Raw genomic sequence first — 23,816 nt, 5'->3', positions numbered from 1 at the left:
GGGAACTTGTATGCAGATGAACCAGTTCTTCTGTATATTTAATGTCTGTGTACATTTATCGTTTTCTTTTGGTTCTTTTGTTTTTGTGAAGTTCTATGTTGTAAACATCTGTAGTGAATTGGCATTATATTACAACCTGCAGCCACCTTAATAACTCTTAGTAACTTTGTTCATTAAAACGTAATGAACAATTATAAACAAATGAAACTGAATTAATTGCATTTTTTAAGCAGAAAAAGTAATAATTGCTGATGAACCTCACTATTCATATCATTTGTAACAATCCAATTAGTCACATAATGAAGGATCATTAGTAAAATCTTTGCAAAGATGAACTCTAATGTACGTAAATATTAATTTGTATTGGTTGAAGATTATAGCTGGTTCACATGTTTACTTTAATTATTAAGTCAGTTCTCGTTCCCTTGCACATGAACCTGCAGTCTGTTTCTTTCCTGCGCAAATCTTATCTCTTGTCTGGAGCTTGGAAACATGATGCATAATTCCCACGCTCGGCCTGCGAGGCAACAAATACCAAAATCATATCAAAACGCTTTTCACCCAGAGGAAAAACTACGTTAAAATTCAACATGATCAACTCTGACAGCAAGTTAACACAGCGAGTTGAGACCCAGTCCCACCATGAATGAGTATCTACGTCAGCTTAAGATACATTTGAACTTTTCCAAATGGAAACCGACTGAAACTGGTTGAAAGAGATAGAAAATGTAAGAAATAATAATTAAAGTGACTATAAAAAACACAATTAACTCCAGCAGGAACAGGAAAAATAAAAGAGATGAAAACTAGTAAAGTTACCTGGAAATAGCTAAATGTATGGTTGTGTGCCATAACAGTGTATTTAATCATTTAGTGAGCAACAAATAAAGAAAAAAAAACACCTCTGAAGCACTTTCTGACATCATGCTACTTAAGAATGATTAATTATTAATCCACACAGTCAGGATTTTAAGACTTTTCTTCCTAATGAGAAGATTAAGAGCAGAGCAGTAAGTGCATCTAGGTCATGTAATTTTAATAATGCCATCTATAAGTTATTCACAGACTGTTTTTATTTTGAATATGGTCTTTTCTTGTTACTTTCAAAATAAAAGCAGACTGATATTTGCAGTCGTTTTAAAATTATTGTAGCCTGTTGCTGCTTTTGACGCAGAAATATACGCATCTCGTACATTTTTTAAATAACTTTACTCGGTTACACATTTTAATTTGAGTATACTATTTTTAATAGCGGTAAAGTATTATTTTTTTCTTTGTTGTAAATTTGCCCTTACAGTCCGTCGAATTCCTGTTTTCTGCTTTTATATTTGTGCCTTAGTTTTGAATATAGATTCTTCTGTTTACATATAACTTGCTGTTGGCACACCTGAATTTCAACCGCCACTGATAGCGATTTTTTTTTCCCGCCAGATCATACGACGCAAACCCGATGCTTTTATTTTGGAAGAAGTCAAACCGGAAGCGGGGGTAACGCCGCATAACTTGCTAGAGGCGGAGTGAATCCGCCCTGCTCTCCGCTCAGACAGCATCAGTTTCGGCCACCGCAGGCGGGGTGAAGCTCTCCGCTGCGCTTCGAGACATTCAGGACCGAAGTTTCCTTTCAAATAGATAAATATACCAGACCGTACAACAATGAAGACTTCCAGCAGTCCGCCTGCGGAAACTGACAGAAACCCGTTTGTCCACGAGCTGAAGTTTTCCATGACAGACAAAATAAAGGTGAGACATTTTTTAAAAAATAAATGTCAACAAGTACTTTTGTTCCTCCGCAGTTGGAATTACTCCGGTGTTGCATATTTTGTGTGTCAGTATGAGGTGATAGACACTTTGTGAGCAGTTTTGTTGTCCGGTCACATTCCGCTGAAATAAAATGTAAAGAATGCTGAACGATATGGAGACTTAGAGGAAGCGGAGTGCTGCATCCTTCTAGGAAATGTTTCCTCTGTGGTTTCTGTGGCAGCTGGACTCGCTGGATGTAGTCAGCCAAGAGCAGTTTTAATGCAGAATTAAAATACTTTCAATACTGTACACTTATAAAACTTTAGACTTTCTCAGCACTCTAATTTGGACTCCAATTAATTGTAACAACAACAAAAACAACCCAAAAACGGCTGCATTGTTAGTACTATTTTTACAATTTTCTCCAATGTTGATTCCAGTAAAGCGGCAATAAGTATTAACGGTGCACAGACTGCAGTTTTTTTGGTTTATTATCAGTCATTAAAGAGCCCGACCTGCCAAATCCAATTTTTGGCGAAACAATTTTTTTTGCCTGAAAACTTTGTTTATATTTGTGGGACTTCGGTTTCAGTTAAATGCGGTCACAGCTATACAGCTGCTTTTTATCACGTTTTTCACAAATACCACAAAATACTCTAAGATTTTAACCTCATATCACCCATCCCTTTTATTCAGTGCATAAAAATGTATAGCTCTATAAATGCGTCATACAGGAATGCCTACGTTGATGCAGTTTTTAAGTTCAATAAAGTAAACAAGGTCGTCAGCTTCACGTGATGATAGGAATAAGCTTGTAATTCTAATGGGTTTAAAGCTGCTACCACTATCAACTTTCTCCTTTTCGCGATTCGGTCCTTGGAATAAATCTGAAAAAATAAAATAAAATCTTGAGTTGCTCCAAAACAGAGTCGATATATCATCGCTAAAGAAAATCAGTGTGAACCCGGAATCGGTGAATCAAAGCTCACAAACTGTGCTTGAAAATGAACAATCTTAGTTTGACAAGTCTAAGCATTACAGCCTGAGGGGGGAAAAAAAGCCAACAACCTGCTGAATCATGGAGTTTTCTCATGATTGGTGATAAATCCAGATAACAAAATCTACCTACTTTCCAATCCTTTGAAGTAAATCTTTTTTCCTCAAATGCCCAAAATGTTACGAAAAAAGTTGGGAGAAAAAAAAAGAAAAGAAAACCCTACAATTTGAGTCCGGAGTAGTGGAAAAATCCGTTACCACTACCAGAATCCACTGTGAACCACCTGATAGCTGTGCTGCTTCACTACTAGCTGCTTCTTTTTATGATGATCTGGTATCAGTAATTGGTCAGTCATAATCTAACTGCCAGAGTTTTATCTGAAACCTGTGGTTTCACCAGGACCCCAGCTACCACTCTGTTCCTGGATGAAGGTACAGCCATAGTTTAACAGTTTAACAAGTTTACTATATTTGCATTTGATTTTACCTGAGCACCTGCTGTGAATGTCCGCAGACTGACACTCTTAGCTTTATTAGGCTGACTTTAATCTGGAACTGTATCTTCTCCTGAGGGATACGTCTTCTGTCTTATTTGATTCTCTCTGTTAAATGTTTCACTATAATTTTCAAGAGAATAATGGAATGGCTGTTTAAATGTAAATGTAATTTTATTTATATAGCACATTTTCAGCAACAAGGCAATACAAAGTGCTTTACAGGAATTAAAAGGAAATACAAACAAAATAACAAACCAAAGGAAAGAGCAAAATAACAAATAAAAAGAGAAAAAGAATCTAATGTTGATCTAAAGTATGCAAACCGAGTGCTCCTGTTCAGGGTTGCTAAGTTTAGGGAAGAATCTCAAGCTCGTTCCTCTAAACGTTGTTCCTGATAACATTTTAACGTCTGTATTTTATATTTCATGAATTTTCTTCAAAGAAGTTCTCAAATGACAAAGATCGTCTTCCTAGTTTCCCGTGTTGCACATTGTGCAGTGTCGCTACGGTGTAGCGCAAGACGATACACGACATGCCTCTTCTGACCTTAGGATACTGAGTATGCATGGTCTGCTGTAACACATTTCCCATTTGGTAATGATAGTGAGCACTGTGATTGTGATGTAGCTCGTTGTATCCTAGACATCCAGCCGTTGGTTACCTCTGAACAACTTTCATTGCTTACATGTTGTCTTGTGTCTTGTCTTGTCATCAATAGTTCCTGCTGGAAACCCAGTGTGCTTCCAAATGATCTAAGAGTTGTTGAGCATCTTCTACTATGGAGGAGCCACATGTTTCCTGGTTAACATTCTGGGTCGACAGCACGCCAATCCCCTGAACGCACATCATCTGTGTGTGTTCAGTAAACGAGGAAGTGCATCGACTTCCATGCAAATTTAAATAAAACACCTTTTCACAGTTCAGTTTCTTTTAAAGGGAGAAATAAAGTTCTGCTTCTAGCTTAGAGAAGTTCGCTTTCCCTCTGAGTGGAATGTGTAAATGTTCAGCAAGTTGGCATGTAATGCTGGCAAAACTGATCCTTTAAAAGTCAGCCGTTCTGCTGAGATGAGCAGAAAAACCCCTGCTGCAGGCTGTGGCCACTTCCCCAAGACTTGCAGGATGCTTTTCCCGCCCCTTTCCGCCGTTGCCAGGAATGGGTCGTTTTTCCGTTCAGGCCTGGAGGAGATGATTACTAACAGTTGTCAGCGTGCGCCAGATGACAGCAGCAGCAGCAGCAGCAGCTCAGCCATCACGTGTCTGCTTCACACCTTCCACCACCGGCTTTCTAAAGCTGTTTTTCCACTTGCCCACAAGTGGGCAGTTGCATGTGAACACGCCTGCACGCCAAAAACAAACAAGATGGAGAGGATAAACTTTTCCTCTTACGTTTACATCTGTTTTCATCTTTGAGAGAGTACAGTACGAGTTCAGCCCTGTAGTTTGACCTTTTAAATGAAAGTGTTTTTAATTTTACCAGCTTCTTCCTTTTGACTGGAGAGACCCGACTTAAACCTGAAAGAGAACCGGTGCAGGCAGATTAGGGTGATGGCAGGGAGGCTGTCCAACCTCAAAGACCTAGAGCCTATTATCAAATATAAATCAAAAATCCAAGAAAAAAAATCATATTCAACATGAATTTAAGCAGAAAAATGTCAATTATTTTTCTACATTTAAACTCATTTTTTATGCCTGTCATATTTTATATCAGAGACAAACTCTTTGGTTGAATAAAAATAATTTAAAATCTAAATTTTCCAGTTGTATTAATAACTTGCGGCTTAAACTATATTTCTCTATAACCAACAGGCAAAACTCTTTGACCTACATACAAAACTCAATGTGGTGGAAAAGTAACACTGACAATTATCCAAGGCAAAATGTGGTGGTGGCAGCATCATGCTATGGGGAGAAAGAGAGATGTAGGCATTTTTTTTATTTCTAGAATGGCCTAGTTAAAGTCCAGGCCTAAATCCAAATGAGTCAAGGCGGCAAAATTTATGTTTATAGATGCTCTTGATGCAATCTGAGCCAGCTTGAGTTATCTGACAAAGAAGAATGGGCTAAAAACAGGACTGAACCTGCCAGAAGTGACAGAAAAAATGAGAAAATCAACTTAAAATGTCGACCATATCAAAAGAGGTTTGATATGGTCGAGTCCTTACATGTTCCAGATTGTTCTCAGCTCATCGTCCTGGGCTTTGTTCCTCCTTCCCTGTCCAGATTAGAGAAAACAAGGAGTGAAATGGTTTCCAGACCTTTAAACTTCCTCTACTTTTACACAAACCTCTGTGACCTGGAGAAAACTAACCCCTGTGCATGATGCTCATACTATGTTTCAGTGTGGATACATTAATATTTAGGGATGAAATGTCTATTCAGTTTCATTGAAGAATAACATGTTCTACTCGGTTTTCGAGAGATGTTTTTTTTTTTGGATGTCAGGTTTCTGCCTCGCAACCTTACTTATTTGTTAACACACGATTGATGTTACGTGTAGATCACAAGAGGTCCTTTTTATTTTTTTTAATAATATTACGCAAGAGAAAAAGGGATTTAAAAAAGTAGATAAATTGCATTATGGTCTACAAAGTCATGGGGAAGACTGCTGACTTGATAGTTACCCTACAGGAGGTCACTGTATTCTTAGGAGCTTAAGGCACAAAAGGTGATTGCCAAATAATCTGGTTGATCACAATATGCAAAATGTGAACATGTTAATGGAAAGTTGAGTGGAAGGAAAAAAGACATCAAGGTCCCAGAGTCTAAAGGAAGAGCGTAGAGGCACAGAATCAAACCGTTAGTTCCAATGTAACGTTTCCTCTGTGATTTTGGGAGCCAAGCCATCTGCTGGTACCGGTGTGGTCCCAGAGTCTGAGCTCGCCAGTGTTTACAGGAACTTCTGGAGAACTTGATGCTTCCTCTATTCCCACTGGAAAATAAATATTGTCAAGCTAGAAAGGAAAGAAAATGTTTCTCACAGCTGGGCCCTAACCCTAATGTTGCTGTTGGGATTCGCAACATTAAACAGGAAAAGGCAGTTTTCCTTGAACTTGAAAGCTGACGTTCTGATTTTAATAGGCTGCTAAAAGTGCGTAAGTGTATTATTATTATTGCGAATTCCAAGTAAGCCTTGTGATATCTGTTCCCTGTAAAATTCAGTTTCAATCTGTTCTGCCCTGGCTCATTCTCTTACCACCTCTAGAGAAAATGTCAAGCGGATCACCCCAGACGGATTTGTAGAGCTCCAACCATGACACACAACTGCAGGGAGCGGGGAGGGGTGGAGAGTCGGGAAGAGTGTTTGAGCTTCATAAATCAACCCGGTGGTGTTTATTTATTAATACAGCCCCGAAGCCCGCACCTGGGTCCTCCACATCCAGACATGCATCACGAAGGATGGAAAGATGGCAGAGGAAGGAGGAAGGAAGAGGAGCTTAGATACAACTCCCAGGGGCGATGACAACAAGCACGTCATTCCAAAGTAGGAGGAGAGCAGGGTGATGGATGAACATGTGGTGGAGCAGATGGAGACGGAGAGTGAGGGATTGATGGGCTGATGGTTGAGGAGAGGAAGACTCTGGGGACCTGAGATCCTTTAAGGTGTAAAGAGGGGAAGAGAGCAATCAGAGTGGGAGATGAGAAGATTGAACTGAGGGAGGGGAATCAGCTGGAGGAAGCCAGCGATGTCACACAGTCTGAATTTATTCAGCAAGCTGGGACTCTGTAAGTGTGTTAGTTTATCCCCGGCACCACGTCTGTTTCATCACACCGATAGAGACAAGGGATGACAGCTTAGTCAGCAGGTTTCTTCTAATGCTACTGCTTACGTTACGTTAAAAAAGGCAACACTGTGGGGAAAAAAAAATCACTGCCAGAGGGCCTGCCTTTTGGGAAAAAAAACCTCTTTGTTGTCTTGATGTTGTGATAAGGTCAATGGAACAAGGGATTCATCTTTTTACTTATTCAAGCGGTGGGAGTGTCACTTCTACCTGATCTTTTTCCGTGTCCCTTGAGGACCACAGAGTACATCATGTGCTAGAAAAATATAAATCTATAATACCTTCATGTCCTTTGCAACCATAACGTTTGCAGAGCTGAACTCTCTCTGGTCAGTGATCTCTCTGCGGCAAGACAAGCTCCTCCAACTTGATCACCCTTCCTTTGGGGTTTGCACAAGGGATGTGTTTTAGTTCCTGATCATTGCTCGTTTCACTATGCAAAGTCTTCATGGAACATGCAGGCATTAACTCAAAACAGGTGGTTTGCAAACTCTGTGGCTTAATTTAAATTTGTTTAAAATTGGGGAAGGCTTTAAATCAAAGGAAATATCAGGATGTGCCTTTGGACAGTTGGAAAGAGACGTTTGCTGTATTTCACAGTCCAGTCCTAGACAATGCTTTCAGGAGCTGGGGGGAGGGGTTTCATGAAATAGCACTCGCTCAAGAGCTTGGTACCTGACTTTCTTTTGCAAAGCCTTTAATTTTAGCTCAAAACATAGAGGTACAGCAGAGAGTTCATCTGTCCATTGTCTACAACTTATACAGGATGGGGTTTAGGGCAGTGTTTCTGTACTCCGGTCCTCATTGACCATTACCCTGCACGTTTTAGGTGTATCCCTTCTGACACACACCTGACTTGAATAAGTCAGTGATTAACAAGTTTCTGCAGCACTTGATGGCGTGCAGAGGGGGTCATGCAATCATTTGAATCAAGTCTTCTGGAACAAAGACAAATCTAAAATACTCAGGGCAGTGGTCTCTAAGGACTGGAGTTAAACACTGGTCCAGGGGATAGCAGGACCAAGATGGACACCCAGACACCCCTATTCCTGGCAACACTGTCCAAATTAGTATGAAGTAAGTTTAGACCTGGTATTAGTATTAATAGTGCATCAGGCCTTATTGTTCTTATCAGAGCATCAATGGAGAACAACTTTCAATACTTTACAGTGTGCATAACTGCAGTGACTTCTAGTAAACATCCTGGAAAAGAGTCAGCCTGAACAGATTGATGAGATTTCTGAATTACTTGCATGTTATCTGCACCAATAAGATTTAATGTGACTGTTATGACCTAGTCGTATGGTTAAGCTAAAGTTGTGATATACTTGAAAATGTGCATGCTCAAAACGTATGATGTTAGAAGGGGAATGTTGATGGATGAGTGTTTGCTCCTTCCCGAAGGCTCAGATGGAATGTGCGTTTCCTCCTCCTTTCCCTCCAGGATATACGGCCACATTTCTCTGCTGTATATGAATGTGTCATGCACATTTCAATAATTTAGTTTGAACTACTTACAGTCATCTGCAAAGGTCCTCATACCAAAAAACACAAGAAAGTTACACACAATGTTTGTTAATGACCAAAAGACCTACAAGGTCACTGAAATAGCTTGACATGAACAAATGGAATAATTTACTGGAAATTAACTAATGTAAATCTGACACTGAAATGTGACACAACAGAATTAAAAAAGCAAACTAATGAAACAAGCTTGGGACAAAAATGAAGTGAATGTTTGAGGTCGTTTTATGACAGGAATGTGAAAAGTTCATCAGGTGTGAACATTGTTGCAAGGCACTGGGTTTACACCGAGTAGCAGCACTGTAGTAATTCGTTGATTATTTGTATTTTTGTGTCTTTTCTCTCTCGTCTCCAGATCGGACTCATGTCGGTTACAGTTTTTCCAGTCCGGCTGCTGTTGGTCTCTTTCTTCATGCTGCTGGCGTGGCCTTTCGCCTTCACGGCTTCGCTGGGGCGTTCTGAGCTTGTCCCCGATCCACAGTCGTGGTGGAGGAGGTGTGTTGGGGTGAGATGGTACAGTAAGAGACATTTATCAAAGGCGGGTTGTAATGTCTTTAGGCCTGACAAAAAGAAATGAATGCCTAAAACGTTTGCTTTGTCAGAATAATAGATCTTTGTCTCCGGGTCATTATGCGAGCCATGTGGTTCTGTGGTGGTTTCCATTGGATCAAAGTGAAAGGAGAGCGAGCGCCGCCTTCTGAAGTTCCCATCCTCACCGTTGCCCCGCATTCCTCCTATTTCGACGCGATCCCAGTCACCATGACCATGTGCTCCATTGTCGCCAAGCTGGAGAGTCAGAGCGTCCCAGTCTGGGGCAGTGAGTCATTGACGTTTCCATGCTTACAATAGGAAAAATGCAAAAAGGGAAGAAGAGTGCAGTGTTTGTATGGAAATCTTCTAGATTTAAAGAGTTTAGCCTCTCAACACATCTACACGTCTAATGGTTATTTTAGTAACTAGTCAACTAGTCTGCCAATTCATCGATTAATTGGATATAAAGTTGGCACAAAAAGCTTAAAACCTCTATCTTTTTTATCAGATATTAGAAATATATTAAAAGAGGCAAATAAACAAATGATTAAATTCCCTTTTTAAAACATAAACACTGACGCAAATGTGTTACTGAAAACACATTCAAGTGTTTTCAGTAACTTGGATGGTGAAAAGGATTTTTATCTATTATTTGTAGGAGTCAACAACAAAGTAGCTCCCTTAAAAAGTGCTACAGTTTTGAGGAACATAAACTCTTTCTCAGTCAACGTTAAAGCATTTTACCAAAGTTTTTAAAAAATAATAAGTACAACACAGCTACTTTGATTATATTATTTTTTAAGGTTATAAGTTGCTTTTGTAAAATTAGAAGTACTATGTATGTTGACAGACTTTTGGTCCTTGCAGTATTTTTTTGCTGCATTTTCATAAATTTCTAATCACATATTTTCCTTCTTAATAATTTAAATTTTTTTTCTCTCTCATATTGGCTTCTAAAATGCATCGCTTCATCATGGCCTCCTCCAGCTCTGATCAGCTACATCAGGCCCGTGTTGGTATTCCGGTCGGATCAGCACTCCAGGAGAAAAACTGTTGAGGAGATCAAACGAAGAGCCCAGTCTGGAGGAAAGTGGCCCCAGGTGACTCGCACCAATCTACTCACTCACACACACTCACACACAAGTCTAACTTCAAACGCAATCAAAGAAACTAAAGCATTTTTTTTTGCCGTGTTTTTACGTGTTATACTATATTAATGTTAAACTCCTTGTTCTAGATCATGATATTCCCTGAGGGGACGTGCACCAACAGGTCGGGTCTCATCTTATTCAAGGCTGGTATGTTTTCAGTCCCCTACCTGCTACAACATGACCAGAACATTACAGGAAGTTATTTTTGACCCTCAGTCTTAAATTCTAGAAGCAAATGAAAACAGTGCATTCATATCAGTCCCTCCAGGATTTTGTAATTGTTTTTTGTGATTTTTTTTTTTTTTTTTTTTCAATTAAAATCATGGATTTTGTGGTGCTATTTTATAAATAGTTGCAAGGAATTTTACTGTATTTTTTCCTCAAGCAGACAGATTGGACACAAAAATTTTTATTCTTTAAAGAACTTAATTAGTTTGATCTTTGTTACTCGCCATAACGATCACAGATGACAACATGACATCAAGTTTGCTTAAGGCAACAGTGTAGTAGGAGTGAGACATACTGCCACCTGCAGGTGGGAGTTAGCAGTCACTTAAACCCAATGTTTTTCACAATTTTTCTGAACATTTGCATTATGCAGGGATCTTTTGATTTTGTGTGAATGTCCATGATCGCAGAATTGCTAAAAAAAAAACTGGAGGTACTGTCACATACACTGTATAAAAAGTACAAACTTTTAAATCTGACAAATTTTAATTAATTTCTCAAATATTATGAAACTGTATTTTAATTAACATTCAACACTGGAGCTGAAAGACATTTTCAGCAAATTAAAGCAAGCTCCAATTATTGAGCTAGCTTTAATTTATCATGGAATTAATTGATTTATTGGTTGTAGCGACAGGCCTATTCATCTCACTGAGACATGTCTGTTAAAGACTAGGGTCTTTGTCCCTCAGTACAACTGAAATCTGACTTTTTTATGTTGCTTTTGGAGTAACGGCCTCTTCCTGGCTGAGCGGCCTTTCAGCCCATTTCAGTACAAGACTGATTTTACTTGGGATAAACATTTACTCTTATCCATAGGAGTAAAACAGAAAATATTCATCTCTGTTGTCACATTAGAAGTAGGTTTTGTTTTTTATCCAGAGCAGCAGGTGAAGCGTTTACTGCGCAAACCAAAGCAGAACTGATTCATTTGACGTTCCGGCTGATTTCTTTTAATGGGTATGTCCGCATTACAACAGACACCCTCATCTGGGTTTTTAATTGAGTTTGTTTGGACTTTTATATGATTATTTGTGAATGGATTCTGACTCTGTTGCAACCAGCTCCCACCGTTAATGTCAGAACAAATGAAACCCAGCAGGCGGGGACGTTTGGCGTCCTGCTGCTTCGTGCATAAAAGTCCGACCCTTTGCTTTCTTTTATCAGACTTGTTTTTCCGCTAACGTCCGTGTGTATGCGCGGACGCATGAGGGGTGTTTTGTGGTCAGCTATTGTCTGATGCCAGCTCCTTCTAATCCCCTTTTTTCCAGTCTGTTATTCACTCATTCCCAGTAAGCCCTGTGGGTTGGTGCAGCTCTGGTTGTGTTTGCGTATATGTGGGTTAAAGCCAACTTGATCTTTGTGCTGTGTGCTTCCAGTCCTCTCTGGACATGTCTCCTCCTGCTTTGTCTCTCAGTATAGCACACCAGCTATGTGTGGAGTTTGTGTTGATGTGCTTTTGCTTTCTGTGTTCTTTCCTACATCCAATAAGTTTTTCTTTTCTTTCAATTGTTATTTCTTCTACCCATGGTGTACCGGTTTAGTTGTCATAGTGCCATGTCAATAAATGGATATACAATACTTAAATCTGACATGTAATTTAATTCAACTGTATCATATTAAAAACATATTATATTCTATTACAATTTTTTTTTTTTGTTCTGACCCACATTTGAGGAGCTGGTTTGGACTCTGGTCCAGAACTTAGCTGGTCCAGATCTTACGTAAAGAACAGGAACTACTTTGTGTTAATAGGCAATTTCTCAACATTCAATCCTGTAATAATACAATTTGTTATTAGCTGTAATGTGATATAGAAATAAACTTGACTTGACTAGAAGAACACAGATTTGTTTAACAAAATGTTCAACATTACCCATAATTCTGTCTACAAGCTAAATATACAAAATAAGCAAATTTGTCACCTTATAAAGGTCATAAACCATCATGGATATGTAGGGATGTCTCACTGGGACTTCAAAGAGAGAATCACCATTCAATGATTTGCTACGCACTGATTTAGCTTAATATTAAAATTTTAGCATTTTGTGGCAGCGTAGTGCTGTTTAAACAGTTTGTTGAATCTCCAATCAGCTGCTCTACCAGGAACTATGTCAAATATTTGCTTTGTTTGTGCTTCATCTCTCAACTGAATGCAATTCATGACTGCTGCTTAAGTCATATTTAGTCAGATCTACCTGAAAATAAAGCAAAAGGCTTGAATAAATGTAACAAATTTGTATGCTTTTTGCTTTGACCTCAGTAATGATGAACAGAGATGAGGAAACCGTAGCCGTCTTGTTATATGAGATTTAGATTTAGGTAATAAATGAACGTTACTGTATATCTTTTATTAAAGACCTGCAGATAAATTATACATGTAGCCTTTTCGACTGTTTATTTTCACATAATAAAGCCTTCAAAAGGCAGACAGAGGCTTGGAAAGGTCTTTCCTGAAGTCATTAATACTGCATGTGGCTGTTCAGCTCGTCTGTCATCATCAGGATACGTCAAAGTCCCACCAGGGAAGCCGTCTGCCAGTAGGTTCATGTTTTTTTGTGTTTTTACTCTTAATTTTCTCTCATTTTTGTGTTTAAAAGGTGCTTTCATCCCAGGACTCCCAGTGCAGCCAGTGGTGCTGCGATACTCAAACAAACTGGTGAGCATCTTCTTTCATCCTTCCACATGTCTACCTTCAGACCCGCGACCCGGTCCGACCGCGACCTCAGGCTTCGTGCGCTCCGAGCCGCCTCTGATGTAATGGCTGCCGTTTGTCGTGTCAGGGTGCGTTTCCCCTCGTGTGTCGACTGACTTCGTGTTCCAGCGGGGTGATATTTCACCCGTTTGCATCTCGCCCCGCGCGCTCACGCTCGCAGGCGTGCGCAGACAGGTGTCATATCTCCTCCCCCGCCATCGCCTCCAGCGCTTCTCCTCACGCGCTCATAAATGATGCAGCTGGTATTACCAAGGTTTGCATGTCCGCTTCCCTCGAAAGTCTTTGTCTCAAACTTCTCTGTTTAGTCACCGTCCTGACTTTCGAGGCAGCTTGCCAGCCCTGTTTGTTTGTTTATTTGCCTCACTAATTTCAGCTACCGTTTGCTGGTAGCATGCTAAATATAGCAATAGGAGGAATATATTTTTCATACGTTTTGAATAGCTAGTAAAAAGTGAGCCAAAATATTCAGAAAGGATCCTGTTGCATGTGTTGTAACATATTTCTTCCATGTCTGTAGGACACGATTTCGTGGACGTGGCGCGGCCCTGGAGCGTGAGTTTCTATCTGCATAACGATTCCTGACAGACCTGTGCATAATTGGTTACGGCGCAAAAGTCCTCACACCTCTTGAACCTTTTTCTATCAGAACCACAACCTGTAACTCCTTTTACTTCGATTTTATGTACCACACCAACACCTTTGTGAGGTGGAAGTAAAGTTAGACATCGTTTAAAACCTGAACGTGTTTTTATTCACCCAATCTAAGTCTTTTGGCGTTGGCCGACCAGCTTTAAAAATAAAACAATCTTTGTCATCAAATGTTTTGTAAAATGTTGAGATTATTTGTAGAGCATCGGTGAAGATTGGTTTTCAAGTAATCTGACAGGATCTCAGTTGGATGTAGGTCTGGACTTTGACTTGGCCGTCCCAACATATGAAGTGCTTTGATGTAAACCATTCTATTGTTGTCTGCCATGTTTATTCATCTTCTTGATGCTGTTTGTTCACTAAAGTTCTCTAACAAACATCTGAAGCCTCCAAAGAACAGCTGGATTTACATTAAATAGCACATTGTTGGACTATTTGCAGTACATTTCATTAGAATGCAAGAGAGTTCATATCATCATACGCCACAGTTGTCAGATTTTTATATGTAAAAAAAACCCCATAACTTTACCACATTTCATCATTAATGCTCTACTTTGTGACAGTCACATCAATTCCTAAGACGTCATTTAAGTTTGTGGTCATAATGTGACAAAACATGAGAAAGGAAAGGGTGTGAATACTTTTGATGGGCTGTATTTGTGATTAGAAACACCAGTAATCTGTTCCTACCAAAGTGAACACAAACACTACAGAACGTCAGTTATTTAGTTATGTTTTCTTCTTCTTCAGGTTTAAGATTTTGTGGCTCACTCTGTGTCAGCCTCATAACTCTGTAGAGATCGAGGTGAGCGCTTAAAAAGCGACAATTTTCTTGGTGTGCTGCGATTACACTGCGGCTCACCTCCTCTCACTGTTTTCTGCAGTATTTACCCATCTACCACCCGTCAGCGAAGGAGAGGGAAAACCCTGCTCTGTTTGCCAGTAACGTCAGGAGGCTCATGGCCGAGTGAGTTCACGTGCAGCCGTGTTCGCACAAACACCGAGGAGCAGATCAGATCGTCTGCTTATGTTTGAGTCAAGTTGAAAACGCACTTTCCTTTCTGTCCATCTCATGTATGTTCAAATGCTCCGTCCTGGAAGGGCGCTGGAGGTTCCCCTCACAGACCTGTCCTTCGACGACCGGGACATCATCCTGTCACACGGCCCGCTGAGAATACACGACTACACCAGCCTGCTGCACTTCAACCAGCTGCTGGGCCAACTGGGGTGAGTGAGGGGAGAGGATCACAGTGTAGAAACACTGACCCCTGCTGGGGGAAGGAGAGAAACACACTCTCATAGGGCCATTACTGGAACTTTGATTTTGCAAGCTAAATCTGCAGGTGTTTCCACTGATCTAAGATGTTTGTTATGTAGAACTTTAGTCCTGTGATGTAGCTGTGGTTAAGTCAGAAATTGAAGCGTTCCATACACTTCTTGCTACTGGGTAAAGCTTTAACTGAATCAATGTGTTTATATATATATATCAAAAGACGTAGTTGTGTATTCAAAACCAGATCCTGTTTTTCCCTTTATTAACAAAAATATTATTATTAATGTCCAGGATACAATTAACTCACTTTGAAATGTAGGAGTAATAATTCCCAGTGTATTATGCTTTGTAAAATTGGATAATCAACAATCAGACAAAAAAAAAATGGACACATTCTGCAGATTTTTCTTTGAATTACTTAAACTTCATCCATCCATCCATTTTCTTTACACCCTTGTCCCTCAATGGGGTCGGGAGGGTTGCTGGTGCCTCTCCAGCTAATGTTCCGGGCGAGAGGCGGGGTCACCCTGGACAGGTCGCCAGTCTGTCGCAGGGCAACACAGAGACACACAACCATGCACACACACACTCACACCTAGGGACAATTTGGAGAGGCCAATTAACCTGACAGTCATGTTTTTGGATTGTGGGAGGAAACCAGAGTACCCAGAGAAAACCCACGCATGCACAGGGAGAACATGCAAACTCCATGCAGAAAGACCCCAGGCCGGGAATCGAACCCAAAACCTTCTTGCTGCAAGGCAACAGCTCTACCAACTGCGCCACATTACTTAAACTTATTTTTAAAATAAGAAACATTTTATTTCCCAAAATGCAATAACATACTGTTCTGTTAGTGAACACGGCTACAAAAACATACTTCTAACATCAACATGGGAAGAGTTCAGCTCTTTCTGCTTCATTTACCATCAACACAGAGTTGTGCTGATTGGTTGGCTATTTTTTGTCTATTAACCAGTTAATCATTGAATAGCAAAAAGTGCTTAATAAGAGATTTTCTTTAACAGAATTTGAACCCGGTGAAGTCACCAGGTGTTTTTCTTTTTTTTTTTTTTATCTTAAATGCAAATATGTCTGCATGGTTTTGGCTGAATTACTCCTCTGGGTATGTTGTTTTTATGACTGTTTACACCAGGTAACGATTAATCCATTAGTTGATCAAGTTCAAATAATCCACTCATCACGACTACCGATAATGGCGTAACCAAACGTCTGAAACAGAAATAAAAACAGGCCCATGTGTCAGAGCTTTTCCCCTCTTGTTCTCATCATGACAGGTTAAAGTCGGGGAGCAGAGGCGGCCGGCTGGAAGAGGAGGCCAGGAGGGCCGTCAAGCTGCAGGGGGACAGACTGGGACTGGAGGACTTGGCCCAGTTTCTCAGCCTTCCAGTTACAGACACGCTCAGACATGTCCACAGCCTCTTCCATCAGGTCAGTGAGGAAGGATGGAGGCAACACCTTCCAAAATTAAACTACAGTACTTCAAATATCAGGGAGTGAGTGTCCAGAATGGTCCAGAGGTTTTTGTAACTCCAGAGAATCACAAATAAGCCAGAAGCAAAAAAGAATAGAAATGTTCTTCCTCAGTCCAAGAGTGAATAAAAAGCTTATTAACGTTAACTAAAGCTAAGGAAATAACAAAAATTGAAATTGAGAAAACATTTCCGTTAACTGAAATAAATAAAAACAGTTATAGAAGGGGGAAAATTACAACTAAATGGAGTTACATTGTGCGTTTATAAAACTAAAACATACTGAAATTAAAGATGTAACAGTATCCTTTGTTTTCGTGTTGATTAATCTATTTATTAAACTTTCAAACTGATGTGAAATTACCAAAATGGAGGGAAAACACCAGGCAGTTGGTTGTTCAACAATAATTGAATAAATGTTTTGAAATTGGTACCTTCTGCTCAGTGTTCATTACCCAATCAATCCACACATCATCACCATACAATACTGTCACCTTTCTGAATTCTGCACCTAAAAAATTAACCAAAGTATGAAAAACCTACAACTAATATTATAACTAAACAATATTTAATAGAAACTAATAAAAAATGGCAAAAACTAATTACAACTAACTGAATTAGACAAAAAGTCAAAACAAAACTATAATGAAAAACCCCAAACTATTATAACCTTGGCAAACATACAGTTTCCACATCCTCATAACTGAATATTAATGTGTTGAATTTTGAGGAAAGAGCAAAATTTAGAGTAAGGCTGTAACATAGAATGTGGAAAAAGTGAAGCGCTGTGAATGCTTCCCAGATGTGCTGCACTTCCTGTTTTATGTTGAACTAAATTCGTCTTTTATATCAGGATGGAGACGGAAAGATAGACGTCAGACACTATGTCACCGCTCTGTCCACTGTACAGCGACCTCAGAAACCCCTGGACACATTAAAGCTGGCCTTCCAGGTGAGAACAGCAGCCCCAGTGGTGCTGCTGGTGTTTGTGTGGGTCATTTGGGCCGCTGTGCTAAAACGAGCCGTCGCTGTGTTGTAGCTGTATGAGGAGGACAGCGGGGGAGTCACAGGAGACGACCTGGCCGTCATCTTAGAAATAATGTTGGGAGTAAAGGAAGTGGAGCTCGCTCCTCTGTTCCTTGAACTCGAAGCTCAACACACAGCGAAGATCACTTATGGTAAGACTTTGTCATTTTCTGCCTTACAAATGATTTACTTCACCGTTTTTATTGGGATTTTATGGAGTAAAAGCCTCATTGTGACTCTGGAGAGATTCACACTGAAAACTTTCGACTGAATATGCCAATATGTAGCGTTTTCAGGTACACTGCATAAATGAAGCCATGTGAGACGGTTTCTGTCAACGTGTCTCAATGTCTGAGCTGCTGCAGTAGCTTAATATTTTCTTGTCTTTGCTGAAGAAGATAAATGCCATCTGCTAAGGATTTTATACTGACCACATACTTTTTCTGCCAAGTGTTAAAGCTGTTTTTCACATCACTAAGCTGCGTTTCCTTGACAAACATGTGGAGCACTTTGTTGGCATTGTGCTCATGTCAAAATTAGCGTAATTTGGTGTTTCCATCAAGTAAGAAACGCAATTTAAAACCACACATGAAGAAGTTTGTTCACGTGACAAGTCGATTAAAAAACATACCCTGCCATCATTCTTTACCACTTCCTGTCATCTTCATCTTTTCTCATCTTTTGTGTTGATCACACAACTTGTGTGATCTTAAAATTGTTTCAGTTGCAGTTTTTGTGAAATACGCTAATTTCGATGCAAAAACCACTTCTTCCTAGTGTAAAAACTTTATTGAAAAAAGTGCCTTCCCCCCACCCCCAATTTGACGCCTTTCCATTAAGCTCATTTATTTTTGTAATTCCAATTTGCGCAATTTCATGGTCAATGGAAACGCAGCTACTCTTTCTATTATGCTATAAATCTTGTTAGTCTTTAAAACAATCCAGAAAATTTCAGATCCACAGGTGTGAAACAGATTCCAATCTGTTGATGTGAAAGGATCTCTGTTTATGAATCACATGCTGTGTTTCCCGTTGCAGCTTACTGAACCTGTTTTTGTCTCTTCCTGTTCCCTAGATGAGCTCCAGTGTCTCATAAAGAAACGTCCACACTTCTCCGTGGATTGCCTCAGTTTTAAGGATCATCCTCGTCGCGGCTGCATCGATCAACTCAACTACTGCAATGGACACAACAAAGACGACTAAATAACAGACTCCGTGTTCTTGTGCCTGGTTTGATGGTTCTATCGAGATGTGACTCGCCTGCCACTTCTGTGCCTTAAAGTGCAGGAAAAGAAAGAGAAAGTCTTCATTCAGTTTTCTCTCTCTTTTGTTTTAGAGCATACTTTAGTGTAAAGAAGCATTTTTAAAAGAGTATATATAAAAGATTAACAATTTCTTATACCAATATTCAAAAATGTAAGAAGTCAGAGTTGTAGTTTAAGTAGAAAGCTCTCAGGTACAGCAGACACCAGCTCACTTATCTTTACTTATGAATGACAGAGCAACAAAAAAAAAAAAAACACAAAACAAAAACAATTAAAAAGCAATGTTATTACTTTCCTGTAACATCAACTGCTCTATGCAAAAAGCAAAACTGGTGTGGTGGTTTTATTAAACGTTTAAGAAGGAGAAGTCGTGCTCCTAGAACCGGTTTAAAACAAGCAGAAAACTGTGTGAATGTGAAAATGATCAACTTCCTAAAGGGCTGAAAAAATGATACTGTTGAAAGAATCTCAGCTCTGTGGCCTTTTTCATAAAGCAATTTTGTTAGTTGGGGAAAAGGTCGTGATGAAAAGACATTTTCTACCCTGTGGCTGCACCGTCACGTTTCTCTGTTTCTGAACAGGAATCATTAACAACCATCAGATTTCAGAGCTTTTATTATTGTACAATTAAAATTCTTTCACTTGTAGCATTGACAGTTTCTGTTTATGTCCACCAGGTAGCGCTTTGCTTTTCCTCAATCAAAATATGTCACTTCTCTGAAACTGAAAAGCAGAATTTAAACTTAGACCCATAATGTCTCCATCATTTCTTTTTTATTTTCTTTCTTACATTCTTTGTCCTTTTTCCTTCCTTTCTCGGTTTTTTCTCTTCTTTCTCAATTTCCCATTCTTTTCTCTCTCAATTTTTCCTTCCTTTCTTCATACCTTTGAACAAATTAAGTTACTTTGTTCATTTCTCATTCCTATCATCCTTTCTCCTGTGTTTCTTCCTGTTTATCTGACTAATTACCAACCATTATTTCTAGCTTTCTTCCTTCCTTCATTCATTCATTATTTGCCTTATCATCCATTAGGCTTCAGTGAACATTTGTATTTCCATTTTAAAAGTGGAATTAAAATGAAAGGAACTTCACAATCTGGAAAAGGTATTCAATATTTATAACAGGAAGGAACCTTGTATCTCTATTTGCTTATATTAGTTTCTTCAGCGATATGTAGAAAGTACAGGCAGTTTAGATTGTCATCTGCTCTCAGTCCAGATGGTGGCGCTAAACCCCTGCGCTACACGCACAAACTTGAAGAGCCTCCCATGCACCGGTGCCCACCTGATGGACAGGAAAAGCATTACCTCATCCCTTCCTTTCATTCCTTCAGGTAAAAATAGACAGATTAAGCCTGGGCTTTGATGAGCCAAACCTGCAGAGGAGGTGTGGAAGCAGGGAGAGAGGGATCGGTGTGGAGGAGAGAGACTAAATGGATCGTTCTGCTCCAAATCCAATCCCTAATAGCTTGAGGGAGGGAGGGGAGAAAAGGGAAGGAGGAGGAGGAAGAAGAAAACAGTCAAAGAAAGAGGAGAGGCAGACTGGAGATATCACGTCGAACAATTAAGACCAGCCTGCAGGGGATGAAGAAGCAGCAGCTTTGTGGAGAACATACAACTTCCTCTCTGCAGTCATCCTCACATTCTCCTGCTTCAACAAAAGTGGCTCCAGAAAATCATAAGAAGGGTTTAAATCTGGTTATGGTATTTAGAAAACCATCTCCACTTATCTTGGTCAAAGAAAAAAACTAAATATTTCTTTACGGTTCATCCCAACCTGCATCTAATCCCATTCACTGCACGTTAGGAAACATTCAAACCAATCCACTGGAGATAACTGGTGACCTCTGTCAGGCAGGCCGAGTTCAGTACAGCTTGGCTGAAATGTGTAATGAAGATTAATTTGGCATTATTGACTACAAGTATTGTTTATGACGGTGAATCTGTTCAACCTTTCAGAAAGTTTGCAATCTTATAACTAGTGATCCTCTCCAACAAACAACGGTGGATAAACTGTGGATTTACTTAACTAGTGTTTGTAATTAATTAAAATATGTGAGCAGGTGTCATGGTGGGTAGCCTCTCCTTCAACACACCACCCTCCAGCCTTTAGAGCTCGACTGCATGTTAGTAGCCGTGTTTATATTAACCATAGGATTGCGCAAACTGAAAATACAAACTTCAATTTGCTTAATGGAAACATGGCAATTTTGGGGGGAAAAAAATCCAAAGCTTTTCAGCTAGGATGAGGCAGTTCTTTGGTCGTATCTAAATAGACGCACTATTTTCTCATCACACGAGTGACGTAATCAACGGCTGGAAACCACATTGGCAGAATATCGACAAAGACTCACAGCTAGTGATTCAGTTTCACCATTAGTTGCAGGACTCCGGCCCTCGAACTGATCTGGAGCCTCAGCTATTGAGAGAAATTGCTTGTTGAAGGTGTGGACTCAGGTTTACATTTTAGCCATTCGCTAACGTTTTGCCGTGACGAATGTAATGTACCATCCTGATACTATGAAACTAACCATAAACAACCATCCTCCACTGCGAAGAAAGAAGTGCCATGTTGAACGAGACGGCTGCTAGCATTGGGAAGCGTGTGGAAGCGTGGCCAACACATCCAAACGGCTTCGTTCATTTCCACCATTAACATTGTTAAAGCTATAGACAGAATACATTTCTAGCATGGTGTAGAAAATCGATGTCACCATTCACAACTTTTCCTTATCCTACATAAAAATAGATAAAACGAATTTTGTGCTTGGATTACAATGGTTGTAATTATATGACCAGTTCCTTTAAGCTTTACAAGTCACCTTGAACGCCTCACCCCGATACACATGTCAACCCGTTGTATCATTTTCCTTCCCCCTGATGAAAATGCTCTACTTTTTAATCACATAAAGCCAAATAAAACACATTGAAGTTTGCATTAGAAAAAAAAATGTTAAAGGGTGTTTAACACTTTTTCATGGGAACTGTGAGTCATGTTTAGTTGGTAAAAAAGCTGGGGTAGCTCCACACATGATAGCTATATTATGTGTCCTTGTGTTAAAGTCTAACTTGAAAGCTGGATAATCTCCTCTTCAGCTGTCGAATCTCGTCTTTTCAACTCTATTCAACCAGCGACTGCAGCTACTTCTTGGCTCTGGTTTCAGAGCCACGTTCCTGTTGAGTTGGCGTTATTTAAATATTTCTGCTTCTCAACGGATTTAAGCTGTGACCTGATTCTGTTACACTATTCACTGTTAAAGAAAGAATATATTATTGGAGGTGTGGTGGCGAGTTAGTGATTGATGACACAGAGGGAGAATGTCAACTTTGCTTGTGGTTCTGCATCCTTGTTGCAGCTGACTGCTTGTATTGCTGAGTAACTTATTACCCACTTACCCAATTGTCACCGATTAAATTTTATTCATGTTTACATATTGTGCTATTAGATATTTATTTTTTTACTCATACCTAACTGGTTTTCCTGAAAGCCCATTTTCACCAGACTACGTGTGGCAAAAGTTCAAATTCAACAACAATGTGGATGGCTGGTCCAACATTTGTGAGAAATCATCTGCAGCAAATCATGAACCTGCGATTAAATTTTCACAATGAAGCACGAGAGTTTATGAACTGTAATTCTTGGAGGAAGAATAGCGAGGACTTGGTTTCTCTGCCAAGATCTCTGCTTAACTAAACATCCATTATTTTCACACCTAAAATCAAAGTGCTGTACTCAAGCTACTTTCATGTAGCAATCGGTATGTGCTAGGCAAACTATGGAATAAGCCTCCCACTCCAGAAGCACAACACCTCCAAATTGCACATAACATTCTCAGTACTCCAGCACTTATAACACTTATCCTCCTCCTTTAAAGTTGAAGTATAATTTTTACACATTTGCCAAAACTGTCATGTTATGACGGTATGTTATGAGACAGATAATCTGTGAAAAGATCAATCTCCTCCACTTCCTTCCTGAGCTACTATTGGAAGAAACACACCGCTCCCAACCAAAATCAACCAATCAGAGCCAGGAGGAGAATCATAGCACTGTTAGTCAACGTCATGTACTCACTGCTAAATGTAAACAACTTACCATTGCAGGAAACTGTTTATGTGCCGACGTCGGTGGCTGTGCTAACTAGACTGAGCACGACTATGTTAGCTGCAGTGCAGCAGAGTGCCACAGAGACTCGCATCTCGGCTGACTGGTTGTTTCTAACGAGCACTAGGAGAAGGCAGAGGAGCTCAGATTATTCACAGATTATGTCTTATGTCATACTGTCACGACACAGTGACAATTTCAACAAATATGTAAAAAATATATATATCGTTTATGAAAGTCACATACTGCAGCTTTAAGTATTTTTTAATAGGGATGTCAGATGTTCAACTTCCACAGTCCCCTATCAGGGTTTCTTAATAACTGCTTAATAACTAAATACCAGCTGCCCTTTGATAGAACTGATTGCTTTGATGTGAGCTTCAGAAAGCTTTAGAAAGCATTCCAGCACCAAGGCTGAACATCTCAGTTTCCTTTATCCAGTAAGAAGGATTTTTTTTCGTTTCCGCTTTAGGGTTTATATAGATGAATAAACTCCAAGCTGTTCACGTCTGTTGGTTTTGCTTACAGAATATTTCCATATTCACGCTTGTTTACGAATGTTTTCTGGCCTTTTCTGTTTTCATCCATCTTGGCATGCTGAAAATGCAAACACCAGCTAGCTGTGAATTAGCACAACTTGTCTTCACACTGGAAGCAGCAGCATGCGGCCTCAAGTGTTTTATTCCCTGTCCTCCTTTGTAACAACTCTGCTCATTTAAAAACCGTTGCAGCGGTGCTTTCAATACTGAACAGGTTATTTATCTTTGATTCAATCCTGAAGATCTCAGAGGAGCAAAGGGACAAAATTCTCAGCTCAGCTACTTCACTGTCATTCACTGAAAA

The 23,816-nt window shown here is 39.7% G+C and overlaps 1 protein-coding gene across 4 annotated transcripts; it reads left to right on the top strand.

Annotated features, from left to right (window-relative positions):
• Window positions 1–1,496: 1,496 nt before the first annotated feature.
• Window positions 1,497–19,514, top strand: lpcat1 (lysophosphatidylcholine acyltransferase 1). 4 transcript variants are annotated; one of them, XM_008421419.2, is made up of 14 exons: window positions 1,497–1,740; window positions 8,892–9,031; window positions 9,139–9,353; window positions 10,055–10,167; window positions 10,305–10,365; window positions 13,047–13,105; window positions 13,680–13,714; window positions 14,561–14,615; window positions 14,695–14,777; window positions 14,912–15,037; window positions 16,382–16,535; window positions 17,430–17,528; window positions 17,616–17,754; window positions 18,678–19,514. In XM_008421419.2, exons 1-14 carry the CDS (start codon window positions 1,654–1,656, stop codon window positions 18,803–18,805), a joined length of 1,494 nt encoding a protein of 497 aa, XP_008419641.1. In that variant the 5' UTR covers window positions 1,497–1,653; the 3' UTR covers window positions 18,806–19,514. The 4 variants fall into 4 exon arrangements, with proteins under 4 accessions (XP_008419641.1, XP_008419642.1, XP_008419643.1 ...); XM_008421420.2 differs by lacking the exon at window positions 1,497–1,740 and adding an exon at window positions 7,104–8,089 and having other exon boundaries at window positions 8,892–9,041; XM_008421421.2 differs by lacking the exon at window positions 1,497–1,740 and adding an exon at window positions 7,112–8,089.
• Window positions 19,515–23,816: the final 4,302 nt, after the last annotated feature.

This window comes from Poecilia reticulata, linkage group LG11 (genome assembly GCF_000633615.1).
Source record: "Poecilia reticulata strain Guanapo linkage group LG11, Guppy_female_1.0+MT, whole genome shotgun sequence".
Lineage (NCBI taxonomy): Eukaryota > Metazoa > Chordata > Actinopteri > Cyprinodontiformes > Poeciliidae > Poecilia > Poecilia reticulata.
This window is presented reverse-complemented; position numbering and strand designations above follow the sequence as displayed.

Coding starts and splice junctions, on each gene's coding strand:
- lpcat1 (XM_008421419.2), top strand. CDS start 1,654: ATGAAGACTTCCAGCAGTCCGCCTGCGGAAACTGACAGAAACCCGTTT. Junction 9,354..10,054: donor GAGCGTCCCAGTCTGGGGCA/GTGAGTCATTGA, acceptor GGCCTCCTCCAG/CTCTGATCAGCTACATCAGG. Junction 10,366..13,046: donor TCTCATCTTATTCAAGGCTG/GTATGTTTTCAG, acceptor TGTGTTTAAAAG/GTGCTTTCATCCCAGGACTC.